We start from the raw sequence: 19,387 nt of genomic DNA, 5'->3' as shown, positions 1-19,387 counted from the left end.
ACCCTATAAAAAGTAAGAGCTTTTAACCTTTTGAATGCATTAATAAAATGCTAATGACATCATGGCCAAGACCACATTTGGAGGTTCCCCAAAACTCCAAATGACTGTTGTGAAAACAGAATTTTAATCAAATGATCTGTTATTTTAACGGCCACTTACAAAACAGGAGATTTATTGAGAAGCATAAAGTTTGTTTGCATGAGTGAAAGCAAAGCTTTTAAGAATTACCTTCTTCTGGGTTTTTTTTTTTTGCCCCAGTTCCTTGCAACATAATACTACCAAATATTTGTGAATTGTGACTCAAGTCTGCAGTCTTATTTCTAGCAGAAAATAAAAGGGAGGCTGGAGAGCAAAAAAAAGTGGTGCCAATTTGTCTGCCCAGGCTCTGATTATTGGATGCAGAAATTTTTTTTCCTTTAAGGGGAGAAGGATTTGGTGGGAATGTTTCTCCCTTCAGGGTGAGATATCTGATATCCATCCCGAGACCAATCATAAGGCCAAACTTTCATGCAAACTGCACAAGGGAAAAAAATTAAGTCTTTGGGTAAAATTCTCATCTAAATTTGCAGCAGATCCCTAGTTTCCGCTGGGCAATTATGTCTCTTCTTACCATTTCTGATTGCAAAACACATTGATTTTTTTTAAAAAGTTATTTCTGATAACTTGAGAACCCTTCGATCCCTAGCCCCCTCCCCCAACTCTTCGTCCTCTCTTTTGAGTCTCTGTTCCTCATTTCTGTCTCCCCCGTCTAGAAGTGCTATCCAGTGACCCCTGGTGCTGATTAAAGTTTCTCGTGTGACCCCGAATGCATTTTATTACACTGGCTGGTCATAAAACCTGCTTAAACTGCTGGCTTATCCAAACTCCTACCTCTTCTGTGGAAAGCCCTACAGTCAGTCCAGCCTCAGGCAGGGAAAATACAAACAAGCAAACCAAGGAGGGCAGAGAAGGCTTGAACACAGACTTTGTCAATACCAAGGAGCCATCCGGCAGAGGGGAGGGGAAAACTTAGAATGAAGACAGACACTCACAAGGGTTCGGGAGGAAATCAGCTTAATACTAGTGTAGGTGGGACGTGGAGAAGTAGAAACATGAGAAAAGAGGGAAAAAAATTAAAACCCTTTGGTGTTTTAATTTTGGTTTCTTTTTCCTTAAAATGATGCCACAACACTGAAATAGCTTACAAGGTGAAAGGTAAGCATCACTAACACAGGTCAGCATAAGACATCTCTGAAAACAACATACTCCTAAAACGGATCCCAGGAAAACATTTACTCAGCTTCTGGAAGCAGCACAAGGAGGTTAGAAGCCTTTGTATATTTATGTATTTACTACATCTAGGTAAAAATATGTATTGTTATATTTACATGGCTCAGGAGAAACCAACTTACAGTGAGGTTTAGTTTAGCTGTTTATTTTCCTGGGCTGCTGATGGGAGGCAAAATATATAAGATTCACAATCCTGCCTGGATGGAATTTCTGTGGCAGGGATAAGGCATGCAGTGCTTATAGGAGAGGCCAGAGAAATCAGCGTTCGAAAGGAGAATGGTGTTATTGCGCATCAAAACCTATCAAGCTTTGGGTTTTCCCCTGGGACTAAAACTGAACATATTCGTGTGTATCAAATCCAATTTAAAAAGTGTTTTGAATTTCATTCTCATTCGCGAAATCTGAAAATAAATCGGTAGGGTCGGTTCTCAGCCTTAAGCCAGAGTAGGAGGCTACAGTCTGGAAGTTTGCCGAGAGAAGTCCATCTGTTCAGTTCTGCAGGTAAGGTGCTACCTGTTGCCTTGCAGGCAACAGGATGAAGATCTGACACACAGAGTTAGCTCCTGGCAGCTGTTCCACCAACCACGGTAGAGATCCACAGAGGTAGGAGAACAACACACTTTTCCTACCGGTCAGGTTCCCATTGCAGTGACACTGAACCTGGATGAGATCCAGACTCTGCTGTGAGCCCTTGACATTCCTAATGTCGAAGTGACAGGCCCCCCAGTTGCTGGGCAGTTTTTCAATACTTTGGTCATTTTCACACTAGCTAGAAATCTTTAAGAAGGTAAAATCAAGGGCCCAAAGTGAATCATTAATGACTATTTAATTGGCATCTTGTGATTAAGAAGTGATTTGTGGTGGTTACTCTTGACATCATTTTCTTTGTTCATGTGATTTTTTAAACTCTTAGAAAATGTATGTCATTATTTTCCCTTTTGTTCAAAGAAATACAAAATAACCATGAATTCAACTACTCTGTAGACCAGAAGTGGTCCCTTTCACCTGTTTATACTTTTCATGTAGTCACCAAGCAAAAGTCAAGCATTTCCCCAAAGATACTGTTAGTGGAAGCTGGTGACTTTGTTAATACCTAGAATGAACTGGTGAGATATGCTTTATTTATCTAATGTAATTGATCTAATGTAATTCATTCAGAGATTCTTCATAGTGAATGATAAATCTGATAACCAATGACATTCATCAACCATTTTTATTTTTTATATGCAGCCCACATTACACCAGGAAAGGAGTTTGATACTGTTCCTGCTGTTGCTTGCCTATCTATTAGGCCTGGCAATTTACAGATGTAAACACTTCTTACTACAACCATATGGAGTAAATATAGTTATTCCCAGTTTGTAGATGAGGAAACTAGGGCTTAGAGAAATTAGGTAATTGCCCAGCTTCCCATAACTAGTGAGTGTTACAGTCAGGAATGTGATTCTGGACAATCTGACTCTCTGCACTGACTTGGGTTCCAATTCACTCTGTAACCAACATCTCTTCATCAACTTTGCTGAGTCCCAAACAGAGTAAATAGAAAGGAAAGATCTGGGAAACAAACAAATGTACACTTGGTTGCTTATTTTATTTTTCTCAATATGTTAGGTCCAGAATATATGTTAAGCCACAACTCAAGGTTATTTTCTTCATGAAAACTTCCTGAGTAAACTAACTTACTCTCCACTTGATAAATCTATTTCTCACCTCTCCTTTCCTCAGTGGAATATAAATTTCTTTTAAATTCTATATATTTTAGTTGATTACATATAGTATGTCTTCTTAAAGGAAGTGATACATTTTTCTTTAAATGGTGGATAGTTTAAATAGTTAAAAAAAAAAAAAAGCTTGTTCCATGCTTTCAGATAGAGGATGTAAAAAAGGAAAGTGGGTGCCAGATGTGCCAAAATGCTAAATAGTTTGGAGTTCAAGTTGAAGCTGGGAAACAGAGAGGGTAGATAGGTCAAAGTGGTAGTCAGCCTTCATGTATTTGATTAAAAAAGATGGTGAGTAAAGTGGTGGGGTGACAGAGTCTAGGAAGTTAAGATATAAAACGACCTAGTAAACACATTTCTTGGAATCTAGCCTAGAAAAAAAAATTATGAGGGAAAAGTTATGTGCAGGAAGATATTCACAATAGCAAAAGTTTGAAAACATTAGAGCTATCCAAAATTGGGAAAAAAAATAATTAAATGCTGACATACACACTGTGAAATATTATTACAACTACTAAAAGTGGTAATATAAAGTGAATAAATTACAAGTGTCATTACATTGTTATTACTCTAGGTGAAATGTATGTACAGATGAATAAAGATTGGAAAAGAATGCATAGAAACTTTCAAAGTTACTTTAACAAGAGTATTGGTTTAGGAATTTTTTTCTCTCAATTGTCCAAAGTTTCTGTAGCATTGGTATACAATACATTATCTACAATATAATAAACAATAATATATTTACTATAGTGCACAGTGGCAAGCAGTTATATGTGTAGAAATATTTGGGATATTTCTCTATAATATTTCTATAGCCCCATTATTTTCAAAGGACATTTGATTTATGTAAATATATGTATATTTATAGAAATTAATAAATTGATTACATTTATACATTTTAAAGTGATATTCTTAATTATTTTCCTCTTTTTCTTGACGTCTCCCTCCACTTTCCTCTGTCCCCTTCTCACCCCCCCCCCAATAATCTAAAAGGTATTCACTACTGAAATCCCAGTGACTTAACACAATAAAAATTTGTCACTTATTTCAAATCTGATGAAGGTAAGGTGGTCCTCTTCCAATTTGTAACTATATCATCTGGAACATATGACCTTCAAGATCCCTATACAAGAAAAGAGTTTTTAACTATTTTGGCCTGCAGGTGACACACAAATTCTACTGACAGACCATTAGCTGAATTAGTCACAAAGCCCCAGCTAAACTGTAAAACAGGCTGCAAAATCAAGGCAGCTCATGGAGTATGTAGTGGGCACTGTCATTGTGACAAATAGCCCGTTTTCTCCTTCCTTTCCACAGTCAATGTCTTCTCAAAAGAGACAACAAAAGTCCTATTCAGGTGCTGCCTCCATCTCAGAGTCCAGGATGTAAATTAGTATCTCCATCAAGACTGGAGAACTTTGAACTAAATACCCAAGTCATCTTCATACCCCAACCCTGCTGCTCAAGATGTTAATAAATAATGTTGAACAGCCCCCATTTTGAAAGGGAAGAATGGAAGATACACAGCGGTCACTGGTCCTCAGAAGTTCTGAAGTCCTCTGGCCAGGCGATATGAAGGCCTCCTAGCTGGCATGGGGATGTGTGTGTGGGACAGCACCTTGGTCAGCCCCCAGTTCTGCTCTCTGAATCTTCTCTGTCCACTGTTCTCAATAACCTTTGTTTTCCCATACACCTGAAAAAGTCATTAGGGAATATACCGTCCTTGGAACTATATACCTTTCTCAGTCTACTTTCTGCTTGCAGAAGTTTGAGGCCCTAATTGCCTGGTTTTTTAACAGATTTATTGTGGTATAATTGATATATAAGTTGCCCATATTTAAAATATAATTTGATAGGTTTTGGCATATGTTTACATTGAGAAATCATCATATTCAGACAATAAACATATCCATCACATATAAAAATTTCCTCAAGCCCCTTAGAATTCTTCTCCACCTCCCCTTTCTGCCTCCCTCATCCTTAGGCGATAACTGATCTGCTTTCTAGATCATTTCATTTTCTAAAATTTTATATACATGGACTTTATATATAGTGCGTGCTTTTCTTTTTTTGGTCTGTTTTCTTTTACTCAGCATGATTATTTCTTTTTTTTTTTTTTTTTTTTTTTAAACATCTTTATTGAAGTATAATTGCCTTACAATAGTGTGTTAGCTTCTGCTTTATAACAAAGTGAATCAGTTATACATATACAATATGTTCCCATTTCTCTTCCCTCTTGCATCTCCCTCCCTCCCACCCTCCCCATCCCACCCCTCTAGGTGGTCACAAAGCACCGAGCTGATCTCCCTGTGCTACAGCATGATTATTTCGATATTCATGCATGCTGTACAGCAGGCATGAACATCTCATTCCTTTTTATTACTGAGTAGTATTTCATCATATTCCCCTGTTAATAGATATTTGGGTTGTTTCTAGTTTTCGAATATTACCAATACAGCTGCTATGACACTCAAGAACAAGTCTTTTTATGGGAATATAAATTTATTTGTCTTGCTTAAAAACCTAAGCGTAGAACAACTAAGTCATATGGTTGCTGTATTTTTAAGTTTCAAAATCCCACCAAGCTGTTATCCAAAGTAATTGCACCATTTTACACTTCCACCAGCAGTACATGAGAGTTTCAATTTCTCCACTTCCACAACACTTAGTATGGTCAGTCTTTTTAATTTCAAACTTTCTGATAGGTGTGTAACATGATCTTCTTGTGGTTTGGACTTATATTTCAAAAATGGCCAATGACTTTGAGCTTCTTTTTGTGTACTTATTTGCCATCAGCATCTCTCCTTTGGTGAAGTGTCATTTATACACTTTGGCCTTTTTTGATTGGGCTGTTTCTTTTCTTATTGAATTTGGAGAGTTCCTTCTATATTCTGGATATAAATCCTTTATCAGATATGTGATTCTTAATCATTTTCACTCAGCCAGAGGCTTGTCTTCTCATAGTAGTATCTTTCAAAGAGCAGAAATTCTTAATTTTGATGGTCCAATTTTCCAATTTTTTCTTTTGTGGGTCATGCTTTTGTTTTGTCTTCTTTAATTTTTTTTTTTTTTTTTAATTTTTGCTGCACTGTACAGCATGCAGGATCTTAGTTTCCTGACCAGGGATGGAACCCGTGCCCCCTGCATTGGGAGCATGGAGTCTTAACCACTGGACCGCCAGGGAAGCTCCTGGATCATGCTTTTGATGTTATATCTAATAAATCTTTTCCTAACTGAAGGTCACAAAGATTCCATGCATTGCTTTTATCGAGTGTTTTATAGTTTTAGGTATTACACTTAGGTTTATGATCAATTTGAGTGATTTTAATATGTATATGGATGGAAGTTATCCCCCCACCATACACACACGTATAGATTTTCAATTGTTCTAGCACCTTTTAACATTATGAATTGTCTTTCTTTATCTCTAATATTTCTTACCTTAAAGTATCATTCGCCTTATATTAATATAATCACTCCTGCTCTCATAATTTTTATCAAATTTGTAATTGTTTTGACCATTATTTTTAGCATTATTTCTTTTTCTTTTTTTTAATTAATTAATTAATTTATTTATTTTTGGCTGTGTTGGGTCTTCGTTTCTGTGCGAGGGCTTTCTCTAGTTGCGGCAAGCGGGGGCCACTCTTCATCGCGGTGCGTGGGCCTCTCACTATCGCGGCCTCTCCTGTTGCGGAGCACAGGCTCCAGACACGCAGGCTCAGTAGCTGAGGCTCATGGGCCTAGTTGCTCCGTGGCATGTGGGATCTTCCCAGACCAGGGCTCGAACCCGTGTACCCTGCATTGGCAGGCAGATTCTCAACCAATGCGCCACCAGGGAAGCCCTAGCATTATTTCCTTTAAAAAATTTCTGTCCCTCCCCTCCTCTCTTTGGGGACTAGAATCACGTGTATATTAGGTTGCTTAAAATTATACCACAACTAAATGAAGCTCTGTTCATCCTTTTTTCAATAACTTTTTTTCCTCTCTGTGATTCATTTTGAATTATTTCTATTGCTATGTCTTCTAATTCGCTAATCCTTTCCTCTGCAATATCTAATCTACCATTAATCCTGTCCAGTGTATTTTTCATCTTTGGCATTGTAATTTTCATTTTAAGAAGTTCAGCTTGGTTCTCTTTTATATCTTCCATGTTTCTGATTTACATATTCAAGCTTTTCTCTAGCTTCTTGAACATATAGAATGTACTTATAATTGTTTTTTAAATTAATTTATTTTTTATTGAAGTATAGTGGATTTACAATGTTTTTTTAAATTAAATTTTATTGGAGTATAGTTGATTTACAATGTTGTGTTAGTTTCTGCTGTAGAGCAAAGTGACTCATTTATATACATATATATTTTCAGATTCTTTTCCTATAATTGTTTCAATATCCTTGCCTATTAATTCTGTCATCTGTATCATTTATGATTTGATTTTGATTAATTGATCTTTTTCCCATATTATCAGCCATTATTGGTTGCATGCTTGATAATTTTTGATTGCATGCCAGACATTGTGAATTTCACTTTGTTGATGGCTAGGGAGTTTTTCATATGTTTGTTTTCCTATAAATATATTTGAGCTTTATTCTGAGACATTGTTAAATTATTTGGGAGCAGTTTAATCCTTTGGATCTTGCTTAAAGCTTTGTTAGACATAGTGCTGTTGAGTCAGGGACTAATTTTTCCTTATCTTGAGACAAAATCCTTCTGAGTACTCTAATCAAAGCTCTATACATTATGAATTTTTTTCACTCTTGCTCACAGGATTTTCCCTCTAATCCTTTCAGGTGCCTTTTCACTCAATCTTGGGTATTTCATTACATGCATGTGTTGATCATTAGTTAGCTGAATACTTGAGAAGAACCCTCTACAGATGTCCAGAATTTTCTCTTTGTGCAGCTCTCTTCTCCCTAGTACTCTGCCTGCAAAATCTAGCCACGTTTTTACTACCCAGGCTCACATCTCTGTCTTTTCAACTCAGGGAGACTGCCATGCTCCACCTGTACTCCTTCATCTGTGCCCTGATTGGAAACTTTTTCTGGGCTTTAAGCTGGAATAATTGTAGGACTCACCTACTCTGTCTCCCATTTCTCAAAGATCATTTTTCATCATTATCTCATGCCTAATGTCTTGAAAATCAATTTTTAATATATTTTCTTGGTTTCTTAGTTGTCTTATGTGGGATGGTAATTTTTTTTTGATGGTAAGTAGAAGCCTCCATATCTTGATCAAAATCTCACAGTTGGTCTAAGCTACTGGTTTCTTTGGCAATGTAGTTCCTTAAAATCTTGGTTGGCTTAACACTTAAAAAATGTAGTAGGCTCCTCATCCACTTGCTCAGTTTCATGTGCCAGTAACCACACTATAAATCTTATTGAGGCATAGTTTTCAGATCTGCTTTATGTCTTTGCTTTCTTATCTCTATGCTTGTCTTTCTCAACTTAATAATAGCCACCTAAAGACTTTCAGGCTTAAAAGTGAGAAATCTGAATGTGATCACTTATGCCAACAAGGACCTTAATTTTTTTTTTTGTTACTATCTTACACTTTTTGAGGTTGATAAGCAACCAGTTTTTCCAACCTTGCATGATCCCAAATTTCTCATCTCTGTAATCCTTCTAACTTCTGCTTGAAAATTGGCCTATTTTTTTTTTTGAGTTCATCACTTTCTTATAAGATTCTGACAAAATCAATTAGCAGTAGCCAATATTCACTACTAATTGTTGTCTTTTCTAATCTCTTCTGCTATGCATGAGGTCTGGCCTAATGCCCAAGTTACCATGAGTGATAATTTTACCTTTTCATTTTCTTTTTCTTGGGGGTGGGGGTGGGACACTGTATAACATCAATTTCTATCTTTCTTTCCTCTGATGTCAATTTTCTCACTGCCGGCTTCACACTAATATGAAGCATATATTTTAGATTTTTAATTTCAGCAACATCTCATTTCAAAATATTAATCACTGGATTAAGATAATTAATGTAGCTACCATAAGAGAAAAATGCCAAAATCTCTAAGGCTTAACAAAATAAGTTTAATTTTCCTCATGCAAAGTTTAATGTAGATTGGCAGTCTTCCTCAGACTTGTAGCTATGCCATCTGGAACATGTAGTCTCCAAGTTTTCCAAGGCAAGGGAAGAGAGAAATGCAGGAAACACATCATTTCTGAACTGTCTCATTTTTCCTCTCGGTCCATTGGTCAAGATTGCCATGTGGCCCCAACCTAACTCCAGAGATAGTTAGGAAATGTTGGGAAACATAAGGAGGTAATTGGGAGAAACAAGGGGGACATAATGATTAAATAACTCTTCCACAGCATGCTAATAACTTTGTATTGTACCATTCACATTTTCTTTATGGTCGCATACTTCCATATATAAACGTATTATATATAGAAGGATGTGCAATGATAAGATTATGTGTATATAATATATGATAGATATAGTTATATACATATAATCTTATCATCGTATATGTATACATAGATATAAAACCTTATCATTGTTTTCTAAAAATAGAATCATATTTATGCTATGTTATCTTTCTTTTTGTTTAGAAATATCTACTGGAAATCTTTCCAAATTAACTTCTAGACCTGTAGTTCATTCATTTTAATGACTCCATAATATTTCCAGGTGTGGTTGTACCATAATTTACTATTTCTATACTGAGGTATATTTACTTTATTAGCTCATTTTTTGTCAGTATCAACTGTGTTTGTTTTTTTTTTTTTAAGAAATTCATGTTCTTTTATTTATTTATTTATGACTGTGTTGAGTCTTCGTTTCTGTGCGAGGGCTTTCTCTAGTTGCGGCAAGTGGGCACCACTCCTCATCGCGGTGCACGGGCCTCTCACCATCGCGGCCTCTCTTGTTGCGGAGCACAGGCTCCAGATGCGCAGGCTCAGTAATTGTGGCTCACGGGCCCAGTTGCTCCGTGGCATGTGGGATCTTCCCAGACCAGGGCTCGAACCCGTGTCCCCTGCATTGGCAGGCAGATTCTCAACCACTGCGCCACCAGGGAAGCCCTCAACTGTGTTTTAATATATCTAATCAAATAAAATTTATTTCTGGAAATTAATGGCTTTTCCCCTCTATGGGATAGATATTAAAGAGTGGGATTTAATGGGTAGAAGTGTACATGTTTTGTTAATTTTAATATTTTGCCGGACTGGTGGTCATAAAGGCTGAAAATATTCACATTTTCATGTACAATATATAAGAGAACCCATGTCTCCATGAATGTGACAATAGATGTTTCAATACATTTTAGTTTTGTCAATTTAATGGGGAATAAAGAGAATTAGGGAAATGCAAATTAAAGTAAGAATATCTTCATATATTAGTTAGCCATTTGGTTGCCTCTTCGTATTCTTTGCTATTGAGATTCACATCCCATTTTTGTCAAGTAGTAAGAACTTTTCATAGTCATAGTAAACATCTGGTGATCTTCTGAATTACAAATATTTTTTCCAAATCAATTTTATAAATTTTATAAACGTTTTGGGTATATTTCTGCATAATATAAAATATTTAATATTAAAACATATGATATATGATATTTTGTCATTCAAATATTTAAAGCTTAAATTAAAATTTTAATTTTAAATTAAAAATAAAAGTTTAATTTTCGTATTATCAAAAAGTCTTTTATACTGCTGAGTCTCTTCTGCTCCTTGATTGTACTTGTTGTGTACTAGATTTTCTTGCAATATTTTATTATTTTTTTACTTATTTAAGGTTTTAATCCATATGGAATTAATTTTTTCATAAAATAGATTTCAGTTTTATTTTTTCAGATGGGTAGCTTTCTGTGCCAGCACTATTTATTAAATAATTCAGTATTTTTCTTCTTTTCATATATCAAATCATGTATTTTCTGGGATTCTTTATTTTGTTTTATTGATCTATTTGTTTCTTCCTATGCCTATAACCATACTAATGCAATTTTAACTGTTTACTAATATATTCTGATAGTAAGGCAAGTCCCTATTCACTATTCACCTTTATCAAAATTTGCTTGGCTATTCTCAAAAATGTTTGCTCCCTTATAAACTTTAAAGTCTTTTTATCCATTTTCCCCAAGTCTCTGCAAGGATTAAAACCGAGATTATTTTAAATTTAAACAATAATTTTTGGAAAGTTGACACTTTTATTATATCAGATCTTTTCATCAAGGAATGTGGAAAACTTTTTAAAAATGGTTAGGTAAAAGTTAGTTATGAATCCATCTGTTCCTGGTACTGTTTTTAATGGTAAGTCTTTAATCTTTTGACAATCTCTTCAGTGGTAATTGATCCATTGCAGTTTTCCTGGGTCTTCTTTGATAATTTTGTTAGGAAATTCTTCTTTTCCTGACTTCAAATTTGTTGTTAAAAGTTTTATGTAATATTCTTTTATAAGTTTTTCATCTTTTATGAACCTGTGATGTCTCTTTTTAAATTCCTGCAGTTTTGTGAGAAATTTTAATCACATTACTATTTTTTTTCTTTTTAAAAATCCTATCGCGTTTATGTCTTTTCTCATCAGTCCTTTTAATTGAAGAATTAGACCTTTATTTGAACTTGAGGGAAATCTAATATCTATTTCATTGCTTCACCTCCTTTTGTGATTTCTTCTTCGAGAACTTCCTTCATTCATATGTGGGGCTCCTGTTCTATCCTCCAAGTTTCTGTGTGTGTGTGTTTTCCATATTTGTGAAATATTATGTTGTGCTTTGAGATATTACTTTTATTTGACATCTCAGGCCACTAATTTGAGTCTAGGTGGTAGCCAACAATTCCATCAACTCATTTACTGAATTGCTTAGCTCAGAAATTATGATTTCACATACAGGAAGTATTTCAGAACTGCATTTGAATCTTTACGAATTGTCATCTGTCTCCTTCAGCAGCTGTGTGGGTGTTTTGTGCATTATGATCTATCTTCTTTTTGTAGATTGTTGGGCTCTCCTCAACTGATCACTTTTCATTATGAGCTCATTGTCTAGTTATTGGATTATCTCAAGTTGTCTATAGGCTCTTGCATTGTGGAAGGTGAAGCAGAATTTACAAACAAGAGGCTGACTCTTATTGAAGGACTGTATGAAAACCTTCCTGCTTCCAGCTATCCTCTCTCTCTTCTAATCCCAGGTATAATGAGAGTTCAACCTTTGCTTTGCTTCTCCTTAGCTCTTGAAGGTCAGAAGACCAGGCACATTCACTGATACTAATGCCAAACTTCTTCCAAGGATCCATACTGTCTTAGAAACAGGTGCTTTCCAGGTTTCTCAGTCTTCATCTTGGAGATCTCCAGGCTCTCCAAGACCATATAGAAAAAGCCCTATACAACATTTCTCCTCTGGGTGTCCCATAGAGTTTGGGTTTCACTGGAACATGAGTATATACCAATCAGCTTCAGTGGTCTGGAGGCTCAGAAAGCAGACTAGACAAAGTTGAAATAACAGGGAAAAAAAGATACATTCAGGGGGACTTCCCTGGTGGTCCAGTGGTTAAGACTCCATGCTTCCACTGCAGGGGGACACAGGTTCAATCTCTGGTCTGGGAACTAAGATCCTGCATGCCGCAAGATCCCTCATGCTGCATGGCATGGCCAGAAAAAAAAAAAAAAGATACATTCAGGTTACCACCTTCCTAGAAACTTCCCACTATTTTCTATAGAAATTATGGAAATTAAGAGAACACAGTGACAGAGTGATGAGGACTGTGAAAAACTGGGCACTCCACTCAATTATTGCCAACTAGGAAAGAAAACCCTGTGTTGCCATATCTACCCATTTTTTTCAAAAGCAGTCATAAATCCAGAATTTTATGTAATATCTTCCCATTTCAAAATATCAATGACTTGTTCAAATTTATTTTGTAAATACTTTGTGAGCCAAAACAAGTATGTCTGCAAGTTAAATTTAGCCTATAGGCTCCGAGGTTAGGATCTCTGGAGTAGATGGTACTCTGGACAATAGATGGGTATCTCTGACTTTGAAGTTCTGCATCATGGAGGGAAACTGTCATGCCTTCTCTTGAGGCAAGCTCCTTGAGGCAGATCCACATTCTCTACTTAGTTTTGCATTCCCCAAAGTTCCAAGTACAGCATAAGGTATGCACAGGGCATTTCATACATGTTTATGGAATGAAGAAAGACAACTCTTGGTGCCATCATCAGAGACTAATGGATCATTGCTCTGGCTTTTGTAAAAATAAACAGTACTGCAGTTACGGAAGCTGCTAATGTGACAACTGAAAATGTAAGAGGGATGAGGCATGGAGTCATGAAAAACAAATTCCCTGAAATTCCTTTTCAGGTAAGTTGGATGTACAATGACAAGTTTTATACAAGACCAGAATATTTTCAACTGTCCAACTTTTCCGTGGCAAAGAGTTAGCTGGACAATGCTTAATGAATGAGGAAGACAGAAAGTTTTGTCCCAACCATGTGGATGTGAAGATTTCATACAATCACCTTAATGCAAAGCTTTGTCTAGTAAGGCAGTGTGAGGATGAACTCAGAACAATGGATTTTCATTATTTTTCTATTTGCCATGCTTCTCTATGAGACCTTTGTAAGGAAAGGAAAACAAGAAAATCATTGTTCTGTATTATACAAGCATGGAGTCTGAATACTATAATGCTGAAGAAATGGTTGTCTGAGATGAGAACTCAAACATGATTTTAAAATTGGAGGGAGAAAGGCCCAAAATCCAAGTTTTGAATTGCAAATCTACTTAATCTTTGATTGGGCTCTGATGGTCCATTCACCATAGTGCTGCTTCTATTAACCTGAGACCTATTCCTAATTACAACCTGCTTTTGGTGTTCCTGGATGACATCAAGATGTGTGGGATTAATAGACAATAACAGGCACACTGCGGAACAATTGTAGCAAAACACTGCGTTCCTTCAAGAGCATGGAGGGTGATTTCCTGGGTCAAAATATTAATGTCTAGACTTTCAAGGCTGTTGTTATTATTCTGGGGGAAAAAAAAAAAAGCATCATTCTACTGAGTCAACAGACCATCCTGGATTTATCATTGAACTCAACTCATTTTACTCTCTAATTTAAAATTTCTTTGTTTCTCTCTGACAGTTTGAAAACATACTACTATTAACCTCAAAGAGTATTGGATCCACTTATACATGATAGAAATATAATGTGTATAATAATATTACACAGGGCTTCCCTGGTGGCGCAGTGGTTAAGAATCCACCTACCAATGCAGGGGACACAGGTTCGAGCCCTGGTCCGGGATGATCCCACATGCCGCGGAGCAACTAAGCCCATGCGCCACAACTACTGAGCCTGAGCTCTAGACCCTGCGAGCCCCAACTACTGAAGCCTGTGTGCCACAACTATTGAAGCCCACGCGCCTAGAGCCTGTGCTCTGCAACAAGAGAAGCCACCGCAATGAGAAGCCTGCGCACTGCAACAAAGAGTAGCCCCCGCTCTCAGCAACTAGAGAAAACCTGGGTGCAAGCAAAGACGCAATGCAGCCAAAAAAAAAAATTAAATAAAATGAATAAATAAATTAAAAAAAAAATAATAATATTACACAGTTATTTATAATCTATCTACTTTCAAAGAAAGGATTTGAGGTGGGCTATTCAGAGTAAATGAAAGAGATTCAATCAGCCCTTTCCATCTGGGAATTTAAGAATCTAAGTGTACCCCAAAAATGCCAAATATGGCAATTTTCTCCAGGACTGTCACATTGCCCCACTTCCAAAGATATGACACCCAAAGAGTTCACAGCTGCGCTGTCATCGCAAGTTTAAATTTGACACTGGTGATATCAAAACCATGGAAAATAATTTTTTAAAAGTATCACAGCTGAGTTTATGGATTACTTGTCATTAAGAAATAAGCTCCAGAAAAAAATATAGAAAAAAAAAAAAAAGAAATAAGCTCCACGGAGTTTGATAGAGACTACTGACATTAAAGGATGCTCAGTGAAGGAAATTTATTAAAGAATCAGCTGTGTCAAATGCTGTGCTAGGCCTTCCACATCCATTATCTCATTTAACTTCATAATAACCCCATTAACTAAGTATTATTATTTTTCTTACTCTGTATATCAGCAACAAATTTCAAAGAGGTTAAATACCTTCCCCAACAGCTGGTAAGTGACAGAATGAGGAAGCTTACTCATGTCTACCTGATTCCAAAGCTTCATGTGCTCTTTCCATTACAACTGGAATGTTTGGAATTCAGATTAAATTCCATTTTTGGCCTGGATTAAAGATCTGCTCTGTGGCATCTCTCAGGAGTCAAATAAAATAGAGGCTAATGAAAACAGCTGATTCACCTCCTAACAAAGTATAACACACCACGGAAGCAAGGGACAGGGTCTTACTCTTGGAACAAAATCATGGCAAGACTGAAAGCCTTCTCAGCCATTCCCTCTCAGAGAAGCCACGATAGCTAAAAGTCTACTATGAGTGTTTCTTCCTTATGCCCTCTTTTTTTTTTAAAAAAAAGAAACTATTTCTCTGGAATACAGGAAAGGTTTATACATGAAATAAATTCACATCCAGGTATTTTGTGACTAATCGGATATGCCTTCTTATGAGAGGAGAGAAAAGGCAGTCAACACATTTTTGGTGTGTGGAAGGCAGCAGGGCTGAAAAAAAGAATGGAAATCTGGAAATGAGAGAATGCTCCCTATTTTTATCTCCTGCTTAGGTCAAATGCTAGACATAGTACTTGGGAAAAAAGGAGAAAATAAGATTCTGGTGTATCTTTCTTGCATAATCTAGAAGCTTGCAATGGGCCTGAAATTTGTAGCCATGTTCTTAATGTGAAGGAAGTCTGCCTGAAGCTATTCATAAATTTATATTCTATTCTAGTGATCACTGATGATTTGTATCATTTTACAGGTCAAGAATTGGCATCAAGGTCTTTTCTGAACTATTTGCTTTTATAATTTTCATAATCCTATACGTGAAAGGTACACTTTGAAAAAGTTAGGAAGAGATTTCTTTACCTTATCTTTGTGAATTTGACCTTTGATTATCATTAAGTTTGAACCACAAATTATGGATTTGGCTAAGACCGGTCCTAGTTAGCAAATTGCGCAAAACCATAGAGAAAAAAAAAGAAAAACTTAGTGATTTATTCTGTCTCATTGACTTTCCTGCTTGACTGAATATTAGAAAGTATAATGTAACTAAATATAGAATGTACCTCAGAACATAAGGGTTGAAAGACAAGAGCCAAACTCCAAGCACCGCCTATAGTTGGCAACACACAGAGTTCCGTTTTTAAACAACTTTTTTCAAAGCTTCTAAAAAATTATTATGCTCTTTAGAAAACACTGCCTAGCCCTGTCACATTGAGACAAGCCTGTGGAGTTGGCAGCCATCTTGTGCAGTGAAAGACAAAGTGTCTGGCTCTGAGCCAAGGGAAGCCAAAGTGATCAATATTACATTCTGAAAGCACCAATGGACCCTTTGTCCCAGAACTAACTCTTCTGGGAGATGTGCCAGAAGATTCACGTGTGCACATATGTGCACACATGCAGTAACATGATGATTCAGGAAATCTAGTCATATGGGAAGATCAAAAGCACAGCAGGATATTCCTGTGACTCTGGCATTGGTCAGCAATACTTCAATGTCCACATCCAAATATGAAGGCAGCTTAAAGAGTCCACAGATGGAAGATGAACAGAAACTTGAAAAAATGTACTAAGGCAGCTTATTTTTTTCCCGTTGTCCTTCCACCTACCATGAGCAGCCCTGGTACATTGTCAATCACTCCCTCACACCACTTTGAAGTATGACTCTGTCCCTGAATCCTACAGAGTGGATGCCAGCCTGGCCTCATCTCACCTCTTTAAGCCTCTGTCCTTCAGCACACTCACAAGTGTTTGGAACATATATTGGGGATGGAAGGGAATATGATCCCAGCCCCAAGTCCAGACGGCTACTAGAACACGTCATGTGTCTGGCACTGAAAAAGATCACATTGCCAGTTTAAAACTAGAGAAATGATCTCAGTTTTGAGGGGAAAGAAAAAAGAAAGTCCATGTGGCTGATGAGAGAACAATGAAAAGATACCTCACACACACAAAGATCATTTATCTAAAAATCAAGGTCATATTTGGGATCAGAAAAAAATAGACTTAGTGGATAACATTAATAGAAGGGCCTAATGAGGCACTCTTGCTACTGTTGTCCTTACAAATAAATTTTAAGAACACATTGAGCCAGGGAGGAAATTGGTATTCAATTTAGAATTTTTCATACGTTTAATATCTGCCTCTCTCATCATGTTTGCAATTTTTACAGTCTTTGTTATGAATAGCTTCTCATCACATTTCTATGAGGGAGATCATCATAATTACAACCTTATGTTACAGGAGAGCAGAAAGAAGTGACTTGGCAAAGGTCATGTGGCAACGCAGTGTCCTAGACAGGAAGGGAACTGATATATCTGGAAACCATTGTGAGTTGTGCATTCCAGTGTGCCTGGCAGAAAACAAGGCTCAGGTTGCCCTAGCCAAAGCCCTGAGCTTATTCAGAAACATGCGTGCTTGATGTGGATGTGATGTCTCTAAGAAGAAGAAATCAAGCTTTACTAGTAATAAATTGAGCAAAATCATGTTGGAAGCAATTTCCAAAATTACTGTTACTGCTAGGAGCGTTGGGAGTAAGATAGGGAAAGAATGAACTGCCTTTTAATACTGGAGCATTTGATTTGGCATTTAAATTGCAACAAAATCTGCTCTTAGCTAACAACCTATCATTTGCAAAAGCATATTAATTCATTTAAGGATGGTATCTCTTTCATGAGATGCTCCAGGAGGCTACGTCCTTGTGTTCTTGGATAGCCTTGTATAGTCCACGTGGCGATGGGACAAACCAACACTTCTATCCTAGGATGCTGCTTTGCAGTAGAAACTAGGTGTTTAAATAATTTTAGAAATAAAATATCATGAAGTTCATAATTTCTGAACAATGAATTAGCCTTCTTTCAGAACTTATCCAAACTGATAACTGTTGTTTTTCCACCAGAGTTAAAAAAAAACTCCATCTCCCATTACAACATAGAAGAGAGTAAGACTGAAAACCCAAATGAGAGAAATTACAGAGTGTTGTAATCAGTATTTTTCAGAAACTGCCTGTTACCAGGTAAGTAAATATCCTTCTGTAGTTGTTTTTAAAACACTGCACTTACTATGGGCACTTTGAAATAAAGTGGAGAAATTGAGAATTTTCTGTAATTAATATTGAAATTCTGATGTATAGAAGTAAACATTTAAATCATAAGGTAAAGGACTAAAACTTCATTGGATACAGAAAAAGTCTACTAAATGAGAATATGACCCAAACTGGACAAGGGCAGACACATATCCCACAGCTATATCTGAACAAGTGGCTTTCCCCAATTATTCCACAGAGAAATTAAATGTTAATATGCCATATAGTTTATGCTTCAAATGTTTTAAAGTGATTATTAAATATTTCAAACAGCACATAGGAAATGGTATATTATTACCAGCTACATTTTTCAAACCTTACTCTCTTGTCATATTTGTTCCAGATCTAAGTTTTTTACAAGGAGACATAGCAGGTACATTTGAAGCTCACCACGGAACGCCACCCTCCACCCTCACCCCTGCATTTAATTTCCTCTCCTCTGTCTGCACCAGTAATTGGAAACTGGTGTGTATTTGTGGTTGTTGTTGTTGTCTTCATACTGCATTATATGTGGTTATATCAAAACCCATTATGCAGCATAATTTTGCACATTTAAAATTTTTACCCAAATGATATAATGTTGTTCACATTCTTTTCTACTTGTTTTCACCTTCCACATTGTTTTCAACATTTATTCAAGTTGATGTATATTATATGTGTGTGTGTGTGTGTGTGTGTGTGTATAGTTTAATCATTATAATCACTAAAATTGGTCTACTTGTGTGTGTAAGTTGGGGGAGAATACTATTTAATAACAGTTCACTTCACTGATTTTCATTTTTATTGTACATTTTATTTTGTTGTTTTATTTTACATTTCCTTGGTTATAATGAGATTGATCTCATTTTCTGTGGTATTCCTATTCATAGCCTTTGCTCATTTTCCCAGTGGGTTCTTTGACTTTTTAAATTAATTTGTAAGAGTTCTTAATATGTTATAGATACTAATTCTTTGACAATTACATGCCTTGCAAATAACTTATATTATGCTTCTTTCTACAACTGTTTATGTATTGCTGTATTTAATGTCATGCCCCATCTCTATTCTTTGACAGCTCCATTCACCATACACAGTTAATGACCCAAAAGAAATTTTACAGTAACTTCACTTTGCTTTCCTATCAACTCCATTCTTGTTCAATTCCAGATACAACTTGCTTCTGACGGTTGACTCCATTTCCTTTCATTGGCCCCAAATCTGATC

General features: G+C 36.3%; 1 protein-coding gene across 1 annotated transcript in view; it reads left to right on the top strand.

Annotated features, from left to right (window-relative positions):
- Positions 1-18,829, top strand: part of GORAB (golgin, RAB6 interacting) — a 72,676-nt gene extending 53,847 nt beyond the window's left edge. Inside the window, exon 5 of the mRNA XM_082392717.1 lies at positions 17,999-18,829. Within this exon, the coding sequence (XP_082248843.1) occupies position 17,999 (1 nt within the window). The 3' untranslated portion in view covers positions 18,000-18,829. The remainder of the gene's footprint in view (positions 1-17,998) is intronic.
- The last annotated feature ends 558 nt before the right edge of the window (positions 18,830-19,387 follow it).

Source organism: Balaenoptera borealis (genome assembly GCF_965194805.1).
Source record: "Balaenoptera borealis genome assembly, chromosome: 1".
In the NCBI taxonomy this organism is placed as follows: Eukaryota; Metazoa; Chordata; class Mammalia; order Artiodactyla; family Balaenopteridae; genus Balaenoptera; species Balaenoptera borealis.
This window is presented reverse-complemented; position numbering and strand designations above follow the sequence as displayed.